The sequence below is a fragment of the Sporothrix schenckii genome (genome assembly GCF_000961545.1).
Source record: "Sporothrix schenckii 1099-18 chromosome Unknown Cont41, whole genome shotgun sequence".
Taxonomy (NCBI): Eukaryota; Fungi; Ascomycota; class Sordariomycetes; order Ophiostomatales; family Ophiostomataceae; genus Sporothrix; species Sporothrix schenckii.
In genome coordinates, this window is record NW_015971142.1 from 2474823 (window position 1) to 2489360 (window position 14538).

Genomic DNA, 14538 nt, shown 5'->3' on the forward strand with positions numbered 1-14538 from the left:
TTTTTATTTCTTTTTTATTTTGGGAAGGAGAAGACACCGAAACGACCCACTTTAGGTCCTGCATCCCGTGTTGCTCCACATCAAGCTTGTTATCGTGAACGTAGTGTATGAATACTGTCGTTTTCTCAGACTTGAGACACCATCTACGCGCCACGCCCATTGAGGCTGAAACTTGAGGGAAATTGACAGTGCCATCAGACAGGTAACAAGAACCTTGAAGTCAAATTCGGGTAAGGCAGTATCTGCAGCTTTGACTTTTGTTATTTCAACTCACGAGCAACTTTCGTGTTTCGTTATTCGAAACAATTCGACCGCGAATATCTCCGCTTTTGTTGTGCAATCTGCTCATCTCAATCCGAGACCGCATAGACGCACAGAAAGGCTGCCCTCTCTTGACTGTGTAATACCCCGTCAGACGATGTCGTATCAGTTGCACAGAACGGCAGGCATTGTACTAGTCATTCTCGTGCTCCGTTCCATGGCTTGAGATGAGGTGGCCCAACGATGGCATGTTCGCGAGCAATGTTTCACTTGCCGTAATTTGGTATGAACCGAAATAGCATCCAAGAACAGCTGGAAGAGAGAGAGAGAGAGAGAGAGAAAGAAATCTCACAGATCTCACGACGAAAGTAGGACGGGCCCTTACCTTGTGTTCTGGCTTCTCCGTAAGGCTAAGGCCGTGAACTGCTGTGAATGGTGCTCTTTGAATTGTTCCTTGTAGCTGTAGCATGAGCAGCGACATTCCGTTTATTCTTCATTCAATCCAACAAGATTGCGGGCCCCGGCTCAGGCACAGAATCTGACGGTGAGATGCTACGGCCAGCGTGAGAAGATCGCCATACTGAGCCTCGGAGTCCTCTTTGGAGCAAATTCATTCGTCGCTCTCCGTGCCGATGATCTGGCTTTGTCAATTCATAGTGCTGCTTTACGTCGTTCATGTATGCGAGAATGCGTGCTGAAAGATGAAAACTCTGTATAATTCCCAGCCAGATCCCCTTGAACGGAAATCGGCCATAAGAGAGGACTAAAATTAGATACAGCCTGTCATTGTTGACTGCCAACAGGGGTTGTCCTTGGCCTGGCCCCTAGTAGTCGAAACTTGATACCACAACAACGCTCGAAGCATTTAGTGAAAGTTATCTTTTGTTTACCTCCTTTCTTTACCCTCCCCTTCAATTGTTGGCAAATGTCGTGGGCTGCGAAGATGTGGCCCTGGAAAATTCTATGGATAATATTGCCAGCCATAGACGTGCAGGCATAACCCGCCGGTCAGCCACCAGGCCCAGATGTTATGACACAACATAGCGATCCCATCTCACGTCTGATACACAATAAATGCTTACTGCTGCCCCTGACCCCGTAGCAAAAGTTTCTTTTGCTTCAAGCTCTTCCGCAGGTAGAACTCGACTTGAACAGATCCCGCCCCGGCCTCTTTTCTCTTTGCCCTGCTCTTCGCCAGCCAGTCAACAACGGCCGCTCTGAGTCGATTCTCAATGCTCGAGATATCTGCCATTTCTGGGGACAGATATTCAGGCTCTTCGTCCCAAGCCTTCATATTGCGTGCGAATATAGCCGTAGTCCGTCGTAGACTGTTCCAATCGACCATCACTGTGTGAACTGGTCGTACAAAGGGCGTTTCTGGCGACGGTGGCGTGCAGCTGGCAATAGGAGCATCTAGAGTCCCTTTTCCGGCTGGAGACATATCAGATACAGCCCTGGCAATGCGTGACGGCCCGGCTTCGGAATGGCCTCCGAAGAAATGATCTCGGGCGGAAACAAAAGAAGGGCGGGAATTTGGCCGCTGGCCTGTCGTTTCCTGATCGGCCTCGGCAATATCATTGTTAATGCGATAGGGGTCACCAAATGATATAGTCGTTTGCCGAAAGTTGTCATTAGAAACCAGGCCAGGTAGTCTCGGGCTCTCAAAGCCATGCTGTCTATGGTGGCGAGAATATGGGCGTTGATGGTTTCCAACCGGGCTGGACGACGGCGGTGTTTTTAGTCCCCCGACTGGCACGCTGCGTATTGGTGCTCGCTTCCGGATGGGCGACAGCTGGGTATGGCGCGAATCCGAATGAGCAGAATCTGTGCGGCGCTGGACACCTGCACCTCGCGACGTTGTGAAATTGTATTCAATCGGCCCACCAACAGGCCTGATAGTCTGTCTCGCCATCGATATCTCCACCTGGGAATCTGGAGACGTGCTGTTGAGCTGAGAGAGAGGTGATTCGGCCTCAACATAGCGGGCCTCGCGACGAGCTACAGATCTGCGCAAGTTGCTAGCAAACAAAGGCTGGTTAGGTCCTTGAGTCAACATGACGTTGGTGCTATGAGAAGGCAGTTGCTGCAATGGCCCGACCCTGCTGCTGGTCACGCCGGCTCTTCCCTGAGTGCCCCCAAAAGAGAGTCTTGATTGTCGAACCGGGGTGCTTGGAGGATACTTGTCAAAGCCGTAGCTAAATTGATATTTCATCTGATCAGTTGCCACATATGTCTTTGCACAGAGTCTCGCAAAGGCGTCGCAGAGAAACTTCTCGTCAACAAACAGAACGTCCGTCTTCGATGAGTCGACGTTAACATCGTAACTGCCGGCAGGGCACTTGATGTTGAGCCGCATGAACGTGCCACGAGCTTTTGTCCGTTGCGGCGAGCCCATCTGACCTAGGAGCCCTCCAAGGCTGGTAAGGAAAATTGCCAGAAGCCGGTCGACAATGCCATTATGGTGAAAGGAAAGCGGCCGTCCGTCGACAGAAATAAATCCACCGAGTCTCAACTTAGACAGATCGGCATCAGGCTGGGGAAGGCAGGCCTCGAAGATGAAGTGATCGACTTTTTCCTTCGGCTGGCTCGACAACGATTGAGATAGCGAGAGCTGTCCGTCAAGTAGTCCATCTGTTGACGTGACAATCTCTCGGCACTGACGAGCCACTTCAGCACTAAAGAGCATCGCAACGGCCTCTTTCATGCCAATATTGCCTCGTGGTGTCGAGCTATTCGTCGTCGGTCGGTAAGACCACAGCGGCACAGCTTCCTTCATAACCTTGAAAGAGAGCCGCAAGTGAGGACGGGCCATGGCATAGCCGCATAAGAGTGCCTTAATCGCGGACAATGTCTTCGAGGCATCTTGTACGGCAGCTTTCCGCCTCACTGGCAGTGTTGAGAAAAGGCAAGTCACTGACACTGTCGTGCCGATCGGTGCAGGTCCCGGCTTCTAGCCGTCTGGGGAAATGCCTCCAATATTCGGCACCAACCGAAATTTCGACGCAATTGCCTCTTCTGCAGTACGCGTCGTTATGGCTACGAAGCCTAGAGTATTGGCGCTGGCCAAACCCTCGCCGCGAAACCCAAGTGACGTTCCACCCACAGTCATGAGGTCGTCGAACTGACGAAGCTTGCTTGTATGGCCACGACGGCCAAGAGCATCAAAGTCTGCGGTACTGATTCCGTGGCCGTTGTCACGAACTTCGATTTTGTCGACCGTGTTTGGGCTTACAATCACATCGATGGCCGTTGCACCGGCATCAATGGCATTGTCCAAAAGCTCCTTGACGAGGCTTATGGACGTGGCGATGACCGAGGTCGAGCCAAGCAGACGACAGGCATCTGCAGGCAGCGCCTTTATCGACATCGCCGCCGTTGAGAAAGGTTCGACGGCAGTGAAGGAATGGAGCGACAGGGGAGCAACGGGCATCGAAAGGTGAGTTTTCTTAAAAGGACGATTCGATCATCCAAAAAAATGTGGTGCAGAAACACTGAAACGGGAAAAGGGGAAGGGGAGGAGGCAACTTGATTCGTATTTGGTCCAAAAAGAATACGTTGGGTCTGTAAGGAAAGTACGGCCGACTAGAGCTTTTCATTTCTTTCTACTACGAGGCAATTCCCACTTTAAGGAGGTGCGCATAGTAAAGGGAAAGAGCATCCCATCTGCAAGTTTGGAGCAAGGGAAAGAACATCGCACGCGACAGACCAGTCGATTCCAGGGACCGAGCAAGAATCTCTTCTCTGTGAAGGTAAAGTTATCACCAAGACATATAGATCTAAACAGGGCCCTCTTGCTTTCATCTTGGGGAAGAGGGCATGTCCATATTAATGACATCGCGAGACGTCGAGCATTCTTCACACATTGACGCATCGTCGGAAGCGAAAACGTAGCAGAATGACGCGACTGCCGTTCTAAAACTATCGTACGATGCTTTTGTTTTTAGCTGACTAAGGCTAGCAAGTATTTACCTGGAAACAGCTGGAAAGAGCTCTCCACCTTTTTCCACTAGTAAGTGCCCCGTGCCCCTCCAAAAGTCGTGGGACAGCCATTACTGTAGTCGTACGACGTACAGCGCCATAATTGATGTTACGACGACCTTGTTTGCTGCACGCACTCTTCTCCTTACACCAGAATCAATCCAGCTCTCCGAGCCGACACCGCGTATCCAACAGCTCCTTCAGCGTCATCAACCTATCCCCCCACACCCTCCAAATCCGACAAACCCGTCACAATGCATGAGAAGGGCCCCATCTCCCAGAAGCACGACGGCTCTGGCCTCCGCATTGGCATCATCCACTCCCGCTGGAATTGGAACATCATCGAACCTCTTCTGGAGGGCACCAAGGCGAAGCTGCTGGAGAGTGGCGTTGCCGAGTCCAACATTGTCGTCGAGTCTGTCCCTGGTGCTTGGGAACTACCTGTGGCCGTCCAGAGGTACGAATGTACTCCCTTCCATCGTCCCCGGAACTCTTCCCCCGCAATGCAACAAGAACTCCATTCTTTTGTCACCATTGACGTTTTGAACGGACCCGGAAAATGGCTAACAGCAACTCCTTTTCTCTACGTGTAGATTCTTCGATGCCTCGCAAGTCCAGTCCGCCAACTCGGCTAACTCCCTATCGGCCGGCGACCTTCTCCTCGGCGGCAGCACGACCGACCTCTCCGCACCGGCTCCGTCTTCGGGCTCGTCGTCTACCAAGTCGACCCTGCAGTTCGATGCCCTCGTTGCCATTGGCGTGCTGATCAAGGGCGAAACCATGCACTTTGAGTACATTGCGGACAGCGTGTCGCAGGGCCTCATGCGCGTCCAGCTGGACACGGGGGTGCCGGTCATCTTTGGCGTGCTGACGGTCCTGAGCGAGAAGCAGGGCCTGGCACGTGCGGGCGTCATTGAGGGCAGTCACAACCACGGTGAGGACTGGGGCTCGGCGGCGGTGGAGATGGCCGTGAAGCGGAAGGCTTGGTCCGCGGGCAAGCTCAACTAAAAAATGGGAGCAATTAGAAGCAAAAACGCATTGGATACTCGGTAGCCATTGAAAAATAGACGGAGGACCGCTCTGCCTCGAGCAAGATATTAGCAATCTATTTAAATCAAAGGAAACAAAACGTCAAGCGTTCCTTGTTTCGACTTGAATTTTATGTCGCCACGCTCTCAGCTAATACAGAATGCCGTCAATAACAGCGAAGTGCTTTTATTTTAGTTAAGTTCTATCAAAAAACGAAATGTGCGCTAACGTTTTTTTTTTTTTTTTTTTTTTTTTTGACAAAAAGAGCGAAGAAATAAAGATATAGAAGGTAAAATTTTGTTTATAATATATTGCCATTTTATTTCAACCACTTCGACGAGGAATTCTTTTCGATGATAAAAGCGGTTCTTAAAATGTAAAGTGCATATTTAGTGACATTCACGTATCAAAGCAACTTTGCAAGACATGCTTCTAAGTGATCGATTTAGATTCGAAGAACAAGATTGGAGAACGCCCACTGATGAAAGACAAACAGAAAAGGCAGAAACAAATGAAGAGTAAAAATGCAAACCATGTATTAAAATGTGGCTGTGTCCAGCTCTTCCTTCGATATACAACACAAGTCTAGTTGAGAGAATAAAACAAAACCAAGAGAACAGAACACCTAGTTTTTCCTCCCCTGAATTACCGCAAGCGTACGCCCTGTACTTGCGCACGCATCACGTATGATGTTATAAGGAATGACCAAAAATCACAGCGTAACGAAAAAAAAAAACACAAATACCGGCTATTCCAAATTCTAGTAGACCCAAATTTTGTGCAGATGTGTAATAGAAAGAAAAGTGTGCGAGATGGAGAGCGTTAGCATGTGCAACAGTGATGGCTGGCAACCGATGACCATAGCTTAGCTGATGAGGGCACCAATCTCGCTGGAGAGAGTCTTCTTCGACTTCCATATGGACCGCTTCTTGTCGCGCCTGGCCTTCATGGCGGCCCAGCCCTGCTCGTCATCGTCGTCATCTGCAACATTGCTTTGCGCGAGAGGCGAGGCGCTCTTCTGCTTCCTAGAAAGATCCCAGCCAGTCGGGCTCGCACCACGGCCATTGGGCGTGTTGTTCTCGTTGGGGCTCATGCTGCCGCTCGTGTTGGGTCTCGGTGTCGACGTGGCGCTGGTCTGGGCATCACCCGTCGAAGAGCTGATGGCACCGGACATCGTCATCGATTTGCGCAGCTCGGACGGGGCAGGGCCGGCAGGAACGTGCGAAACAGGGCGGTAGCGGCCGGGGAGACCGACGTTGCTGCGCTCAGAGGGAGCAATCGACGGAGCATAGGCGTTGGCACCTTGAATTCGGATAGACGGGGCGTAACCCTGACCCTGCGGCTGCTGCATCCACGATGCCGAGTTGGGCTGGACCATACTCATTGTCCGCATGTGTATGTCAGGGTGCGGCAGCTGCATATCCATCACGGAGCCGTTGTCAACGAACGAATGGCGGCCCATGTCATTGTTCATGCCGTCCATACCACCCATCATACCCATGTTCATGGGCCCACCGGGTCCGGCATACTGGCTGCTCATCGGCCGCTGCATACCGTTGGCGCCGCCGTTGGCCATCATCTGCATGAACTGCATCTGCATCTGCATAAACTGCTGCATTTGCTGCGTCATTTGGATTTGGGCCTGGTCACCTGGGGTGAGCATCGGCTGCGGCATGCCCATGCCAGGGTACATCATCTGTGGTGGGATACCGGCAGCAGGGTCGAACTGCGGACCTCCAAATCCCATAGGGCCCATATGTGGGACAGGCTTGTTGATCGCGTCGGCATTCGGGCTGCCTCTGCGCATGGCACGAGACCGCTCCTCACTGGCGATGACGCCGACAAGTCCGCCAGGCGGCAGACCACCGCTGTTCGCCTGCGGGGATACGGCAGGGGCACCACCGGCAAAGTTAAGGGTCTCACGGTTGTTGGAGTTCACCAGACCGTAAGGGTCCTGAGGCAGATTCCGGGCAAAGACTGGAAGACGGCCGCCGTTGGGAGGTGCGGCAGGGCTGTTGGCCTCGCTACCCACAATCGACTGGGGGCGCTGGAAGCTGGGGGCGGCGGCCGCACGTAGGTTGGGATTCGACATCATCGTGCTGAGACGGGTCGGCGGGCGGTTCTTGCTGGGGAAACCATGTGCGGCGAGGATAGCCAGGGGAACCTCTTCATCCTCGTCTTCGCCTTCGTTTTCTGAGCCGTTTTGCGGTGACAGTCTCGCTCCGTTGGGGGTATTGGGGGCAAGAGTGCCCATCGTCGGCAGGTTCGGTGTCGACATGGAGTAATGCATGCTCGAGCGAGCAGGCGTTCCTGACGCGGCCTCACCGGTGACCTTCATCATCTGTTGGCGGTACACAGACATGTGTGCCTCTTGCTTTCGCCGTTGTTTGGCCGCCTGTCTTGACTTCTCAGCCTCATCCTCGTCATCCTCGTACTTGTCATCGTCATCATCGCTATCGCCGTTGGCCTCCTGCTTTGAGACGCTCGTTGTTTGGCCACTCTCCTCCCGCTCCTTGTCCTTCCGGTACCGCTCAAACTGGGCGGGCGTCATGACCTTGTTCCGCGGCGGACTGGGCTTGCGAGCCACGAAGCGCTGAGCCGTTCGGCTCGAGCTGACGAGGTTGGTATCAAACAGGTTGTCGTCGTTGTCGGCGACGACCTTGGCACCAAATGTTGGGGACGTGGATTCCGTCGGCACTTGGCTGTAACCGACACCCAGGGCATCGTCGCGTCGACCAAAGCGGCTGCTCGGTGAAGAGGTCTGCTTGTTGTTGGACAGGCTGGCACCAGCAAGGAATCTGTTGACAGTGGAAAGTGAGTCCTTCAAGAGAACGGTGTCTTCGTCATCTGCGACTTCGGCAGCGTTGTCGATCGTTGAGCGGCGGCGGCCAAAGAGGGCACTCGTTCTCTTGAGGCTGGATTCGGTACGAGAGGTGGGGATGGGAGGAATGGTGCTTTGTGTGACGTTGGGGCTGGTTCCTGACGACGTCTGTGGCCGAGCAAGGGGAGCCGTGTGTCTCGGAACGGGTGGTGCGTTCTCATTTGGCGAGGAGCCAAGGAGCGAAGTAGCATTCAGCAGTTGTTCATTGGAGTGTTGGCTGCCCCACGAATACGGCGACGGCTCAACCTTGGCGGAGCCATCAACGTGAATGGGGGTTGGTTGGTTCAGCCGGTTGCCGGTCAACGACCGTGGCACCAGAGCTGGCCGGCCGTCCTCCCGAACCGTCATCACGCTCGCTCGTTTGTCAAAGCCACCACCGAGCATCTTGCTGAAGTCGCCTCCCAGATCAAGTGTAAATCCCTCCTCAAGCTTGGGGGGTGTGGCGGTCGTTACTGTAGACTCGGTTAGAGACCGATCGCGGCTGGTAGTGGTGCTGCCCGTGTCAGATCGCTTGGGTGGCGTCTGTGGAGGAGGAGCATCGTCGTTGGGCAAGATCGGGAGGTTCTTCTTGTTGCCGCCAAACGAGAACGTGCGGCCAGCAGACTTGAGAAAGCTGCTTGTGGTGTTTGACTTGGGGATCGGAGGCACCGGGACGTCGCCGTACAGCTTCTTGTTCGCTAGACGGTAGTCTTCTTGATGTTGCTGCTGCTGCTGCTGGTGAAATTGCTGTTGGAACTGTTGTTGCTGCTGCTGTTGGGCGCTTAGGTCAGCGGATGAGGGGGCTGTCGACACGTTGCTATGGCGTGAGGAGTCGTCAGATGTCGTCTTTGTCGTATTTGAAGAGCCGCTGCCCCTGGTTATTGTATTAGCACACGGACACGGACACAGGAAACGGGACACGGACACGCCCTCCACTAGCTCGGCCTCCATTTCGAATCCACTTCGGTCGTAGTGAAGGAGCCTAGAATGCATTATGGCTAGTCCAAAGCCGGCCTGTCCATTACGGGTACGTACCGATTAACGTTGAGGTTGGCAAAGATGTTGTCGTCTTCGGGTTCCGCAATCATCAGGGCATTGGGCATGCTCTGGGATTTGACGGCCAAGCGAGCATTTGGGTTGGGGGCGTCAAAGTTCTTCGTTCCCGAAAATACCTCAGAGCGATCCAACACGCGAAAAGACGGGCTTCCTACCGATGCATTATCGAGGTTGTCGGCGGTGGATTTCCGCCGGTTAAAGGCGACCGGAAATCTAGGCATGTAGAAAGAGACGAGGAGGAAAATGAAGTAAGCGAATTGTTGAGAAGAGTATCCCGGACTGGAAAGAGTTCGTCGAGAGAAAGCGGCAACTCAATGAGGAGGCGACGCAGCTGCGGATGGGTGATTTGTTATTATGATTATTGTGGACGGCGTAGAATTGAAAGAACCGACACCAGGGGTCGACAACCGGTGGGTAACACGAAGCAAAAAGGTTGTGGCGTTGTTGACTGTGGGCTGGGCTTCCGGGATTCGATACCGAGCGTCGACAGGAGCAGGACAACGTAGAGTCGACTGCAGCAAACGAACGAGCGACCGTTGTGTGCGTCCGCAGATTGAAAGGGAAAGACGACTATGACGCTATACGGCGGGCGGCTGCAATAGCGAGGACAAACCCGGGTTAGCAAAGCAGGATTTCCAGTTTTCGTACGCACCCTTGCGTGGTATGCATGTGCTTGTGTGTGTTTGTTTCGTGCGAGATGGTCCAATGTGTGTAACGATGCAGGCTACCGGGATCCAAAAGTGCATGAGGTTGCGTGTCCGGGGAGGGGGACGCGGACCACCCAAAAAGTAAAAAGCAAAACAGCAGGGACAGACGGAAAAACAAAAAGGTGGAATGCTTTGTGTGCAAGTGACGACCTTGTCGACCTTTGTACCAGTGGGGCCGCCTTCTCCAACACCTCGGACAAAGATGTGATAGAGCACAAGCTTCTCGACAGGCGCACAGGAGTACGAAGCTCTTCCACGCCACCGGTTCAACAGATGAGACACATCGATGGGAAACAGAGGCTGTGTTATTGCGAAGCGGCTTGGGCTAGCTTGGTGCACATGGTCGTAACCACGAGCCGTATTTTGTGTGACGGACCGGGTAGTGAGTGGACTGCGGGAGCAAGAACCAGATCGACAGTCTGCAATGCTGTTTTGCTTCGAGAAGCCTTTGATTTTCGTCGTGATATGCGCAGGGCGGGCGATCGAGAGACGGGAACGAGAAAATACAACAAGGCAAGGGCAAGAGACGGCCTGAACAAGTCCAACCGTATGTGATGTTGGAAAGGCACGCCGTTTCAAGAATACCATCAACGGGAGAGGGCGGGAGAGGCACCAGGGGGAGGGGGGAGGGGAGGGATGGGCGAGCAGGAGAGTGCAAACAACACCAAAAATCCAGGGAACGTATTTGCATGCGAGGCAGGCGACAGAGACAAGGGCATCGACGACGGAAGACGAGGAACGAAAGGGGCGAGCGTGGAGCGTGTGCTTGTAGGACTGTTGACTTACGTGGAGGCACGTAACGATGAGAAGCACAAGCCGTCGTATGTTGAGGTGCGACTTAATTACGAGGTCATAAGAGACACGGGATAAAAACGCAACGTATATAATCGTAGGCCGACAGACCGAAACAAGGGAATAGGACGCGGAAGAAACCGAAAGAGACAAGACAGGAGGGAAGGTTGCGAAGCTGTGTCGAGGCAGCCACGAGTCGAAGAAGAGGCCGAAGAAGGGTGCTTCGATTCGAGGGCCAGGAGAGGGCGCGGGTCGAACTGTCGTGACGAGTGGTGGCGCTTCCTGTGTGCAGCTGCAGTCGGTGAAGTGAGCTCTTTGTCAGTGTGCTGTTTGTTGATCGTCTGCGGCTGAAGTGGGACGGCAACGTGAGGCAAGCCGGGAAAAGGACGTCGATACGAAGAAGAGACGTTGCCGGAGAGGACAGAAGAGACGTATGGCGGAAAGCGAGAGACACAGAATTTGGCCAGCAGAGCGGCGAGAAATGGCCAAAAAAGGGGAAAGGGATGAGGGAAAAAAGGAATATTAGAATAGACAGAAAATGGCAGACACTGGTAGTTCGCGAGGTTGGGTTTATTAAGGGCCAGCGAGGTTGAGAGGCGACTCGTAAGCAGAACAGAGAGTGAGGTGCAAAACCAAGGCACGAGCAAACAAAAACAGAGACGTAAAAAAGAACGGCAGTGCTGTGAAACGAAAGTCGGAAGTTGGGAGAGAGGAAGATCGTATACGATGTGTTCTGTTTGGAGGTGGAGAGAGGAGAGGAAGAGGGAACAGACGCGAGAGAACACGAAAGGGAGAGGAAGGTTGGGACGAGGCGGGCGCGGAAACAGCGACCAAAAAAGTAATAAATTAGAAAAATACGGGCTACAGCATGTCGTTTATAGGGGCGAAGGAACTGAGCAACAGGGGAGCCATACAACCCATTGGGCTGGGGTGGGTATTTTTAAGCACGGAAAGGGGCTTCGGGCGCTTCGATTTAGTGGGGTGAGGGGATCGCTCGGGGTGCCACAGGTGGACAGGTCAACACATCGGGAAGCGGCGGCCACGATGTGCGAGGCCGACAGGCTCAGAAAAATTTCACAGGGAGGAGCTGAAAAAGTCGCAGTGGCAGGTACAGAGTGTGAGGACAGCCCTGAGGGGCAGGACAGGGGGCGGATCGTGTGTGTGAGTGGACCGGGAAATGCTAAGCAATGATGGTTGGGGTGGCAGGAGCGACGAAGAGACCAACAGGGAAAGCGACAAGTAAAACAGCAGGCGTTGTTTAAGGCATGACAGACGGACTGGCCAGCCAGCCACGCGGTGTGTCGGCAGACCAACAGACAGCGCAAAGCGGGCAGCGAGGCCCAAGAGACCAAAAGTCAAAGCGAAGACGGGACCAGCTCGGCAGAGCATGTGAGGTGGAGGTTGAATTCGGCGAGAAAGCTGGATGCTCGCTGGTGGCGCAAGGGAGGCCGTCTGAGGGTGGTCCAGTCCATGTTTAGGTGCCACTCGACCTCGTATCATAGCTGCAGATTAGTGGACAAATATAGCCTAGGGCAAGATACATTATTCTGCTTGCTATGGGGCAATGCACAGGGTGGACCAGGAACACGTTTACGAAGTCTCTCTATTCGCATTTATTAAACACTGGCATTGGATATCAAGATCCCGTGGACTCTGGCTGCTGCGTCTGGTGGTGATTGGTGATTGTTAGGTATAAATGGGATGTGAACGTCGCTACGTCTGGTTCGCTGGGAGGCTCGATGCTGCGTTCTCGGCCACACTTGCTGCAGCAATACAGGCACGGACAGGAACCGCTAGGGGCGATCAGGCACAGGGACGCACAAATAAGGGGCGACAGCGGCGTTTCCATGCAGTCAGCGAGATGCAGCAATGCCAAGCTTTGGTGTGGGCAGCAGATAGTGCTGTACTCACAGTTACGCAGCGCCCGTGCCCCTGACAGGTCCTCCTCAGTCAGCAACACAAAGTCGGCAGCTGTCTTGCGCCGTTTGCAGTTGGCTCTCCTGGCAATTGTCTCACGAGGCTGCCAGAGCCTGACTTGGGGCATGTCTGAGCCCAGAAATGAAGATACGAGGTGCGGCGTGGTTGCTCTGTAGTTGCCCCTCGGGTTGCTGGAGGGCATTGGAATGGCGCTTGTTCCTGTTCCAGGCCTGTGGGCGGCTGGGGTTGGGAATTCCCCCTTTGTAATTACCCCGTACGTCGGGCCAACTATAGAGGAGAAGGAGCGTTTGGAACAAAGGCGCGCGTAGCAGAAGCTGCCAAAAACCTTGGTCTCCGAGCAACTTTTGAGCAATGCTGAATGTGAGCTCGAGCAAGAAACATATATTTGTGCGGTTTGCTTAAACACAGGCCAGTGCCACATTGCAAAAAAAAAAAAAAGGATGGGTCGATGCTATGCTTGGCAAAAATAAATTCTGGCAAGCAACGGAGTGACAAGGCTGGCTGTGGAAGCCCCAGTAAGTATCTTACAATAGTACTGCTTGTAAATCTAGCTAGTTCCACCCCTGCTACGGATGCAGCCACAGCTGGTTGGAGCGAACGATTAGGAGGCGCAAAAGTGAGCACCAAAAGGGTCACCCTCCAGCCCTGACAGTGGATGAACGAGGCTTAAGAAACAAAAAAGACGGTTCTTCCCACCGGTTCTGTGAGAAGGGTTATTATTATTATTATTATTATCATCGTTAGTCTCAGTGCTTTCCGGGCAGTTGTGCGCGTTGTTTTGGAATTTTCAACTATTTTGTCTCTTCATGGCAGTAAAACTATAATATCGATGGTGGCGCTAGACACGTCTAGAAACCCCAGCTAGAGGACCCTCAGAAATTACGGTACATCGGATGTCGTAGCAAGTCTCGACTTTTGTTCCAGTTCATCTGCGACGATTTTGGTTGTATAGCTGTTCTGTGTCCACGGCTTGCGACTGCGAGCCAGTTCCGCATGCATATGTATTACTGTTCGCTCGCGTCCTTGGCCAACGCCGTTCTACATAATTGTGTGCACCATCAGACAACGGCGAACAGGACATGCCGTCGGCATTTATGTCGTAACAAACATCCACAGAGTTGACGCTAGGCATGTGCCCTGTTGCCTGGGCGTGGGTGGTGGGAAGGCCCAGGCATGATGTAGCATCCATTTCGACATACACCTAGCAAGGACACCAAGACTACCACTCAAAGGCCCTCACGGGCCTGAACAAGACCTGATGAACACGAATCGCGCCAGATCGCATTTACATGTGGGGCATGGCCTGGCAAGGGGAAGAACAATTACATATACAGATTTGAGCAACAGGGGTTATCCGGGAGGCGTATTGACACTAAACGGAGAAATTGCTGCATGGACCCTGCTTTGGTGGAGTCTATCGACTGCTGGAAAGATGTTCGCAGGCATCTCTTAAGTCTCTTCTGACCTTCTTTTCATCGCATGTCCGGGCCCACGTGTGATGCGGCCTCGACTGGTTTTGGTTAGCCAGGCCATTGGTGGTGTTCAGCTCTGCAGGGATTGCCAGTATTGGTAGTGAAGGAAAGGCCACAGTCATTTCGTGTATGCAGCGGATTTTAAAGCTTCCGACTTGTCCGAAGAGCGACAGAGTCGCGAGCTAGCAAGATGTACACAGTATTAGCAGGATACCATGTAGGACGTGCTCTTGCGAGTCTTCGTTGTTTTGCCATTGTGAGGATTGCACTTGTTCTGGGGTCAAGGCAGCTTGACCCCAGATTGCACAAGAATTTTTTTCTCCTGGGAAAAATTATTCGAACAAATCGACTCGCCAAGAACGACCTGCAGCACGGTCCAGACCAACCCATTCAGCTTCTCGGTCATTGGGATTGTTTTGCTTAGCTGCGCATATCTGATCCACTG

The 14538-nt window shown here is 53.1% G+C and overlaps 6 protein-coding genes across 6 annotated transcripts; 2 read left to right on the top strand and 4 right to left on the bottom strand.

The window, feature by feature from the left end:
* Positions 1 to 1339: 1339 nt before the first annotated feature.
* Positions 1340 to 3073, bottom strand: SPSK_07344 (uncharacterized protein; the record flags this gene model as incomplete). The annotated part of the gene is made up of 1 exon (XM_016734008.1): positions 1340 to 3073. The coding sequence occupies one exon, from the start codon at positions 3071 to 3073 to the stop codon at positions 1340 to 1342; it is 1734 nt and encodes a 577-aa protein (XP_016591129.1).
* Positions 3074 to 3211: 138 nt separating this feature from the next.
* SPSK_08102 (DNA mismatch repair protein mutl) lies at positions 3212 to 3628 on the bottom strand (the record flags this gene model as incomplete). Its single annotated transcript, XM_016734746.1, has 1 exon — positions 3212 to 3628. The coding sequence occupies one exon, from the start codon at positions 3626 to 3628 to the stop codon at positions 3212 to 3214; it is 417 nt and encodes a 138-aa protein (XP_016591130.1).
* Positions 3629 to 4493: 865 nt separating this feature from the next.
* Positions 4494 to 5247, top strand: SPSK_07921 (6,7-dimethyl-8-ribityllumazine synthase; the record flags this gene model as incomplete). The annotated part of the gene is made up of 2 exons (XM_016734574.1): positions 4494 to 4696; positions 4833 to 5247. 2 exons carry the CDS (start codon positions 4494 to 4496, stop codon positions 5245 to 5247), a joined length of 618 nt encoding a protein of 205 aa, XP_016591131.1.
* Positions 5248 to 6133: 886 nt separating this feature from the next.
* On the bottom strand, positions 6134 to 9405 carry SPSK_06944 (uncharacterized protein; the record flags this gene model as incomplete). Its single annotated transcript, XM_016733614.1, has 2 exons — positions 6134 to 9110; positions 9164 to 9405. The coding sequence occupies 2 exons, from the start codon at positions 9403 to 9405 to the stop codon at positions 6134 to 6136; spliced, it is 3219 nt and encodes a 1072-aa protein (XP_016591132.1).
* A 1122-nt stretch (positions 9406 to 10527) lies between these two features.
* SPSK_08209 (uncharacterized protein) lies at positions 10528 to 10761 on the top strand (the record flags this gene model as incomplete). Its single annotated transcript, XM_016734847.1, has 1 exon — positions 10528 to 10761. One exon carries the CDS (start codon positions 10528 to 10530, stop codon positions 10759 to 10761), a length of 234 nt encoding a protein of 77 aa, XP_016591133.1.
* Positions 10762 to 12396: 1635 nt separating this feature from the next.
* Positions 12397 to 12802, bottom strand: SPSK_08111 (uncharacterized protein; the record flags this gene model as incomplete). Its single annotated transcript, XM_016734754.1, has 2 exons — positions 12397 to 12476; positions 12595 to 12802. The coding sequence occupies 2 exons, from the start codon at positions 12800 to 12802 to the stop codon at positions 12397 to 12399; spliced, it is 288 nt and encodes a 95-aa protein (XP_016591134.1).
* Positions 12803 to 14538: the final 1736 nt, after the last annotated feature.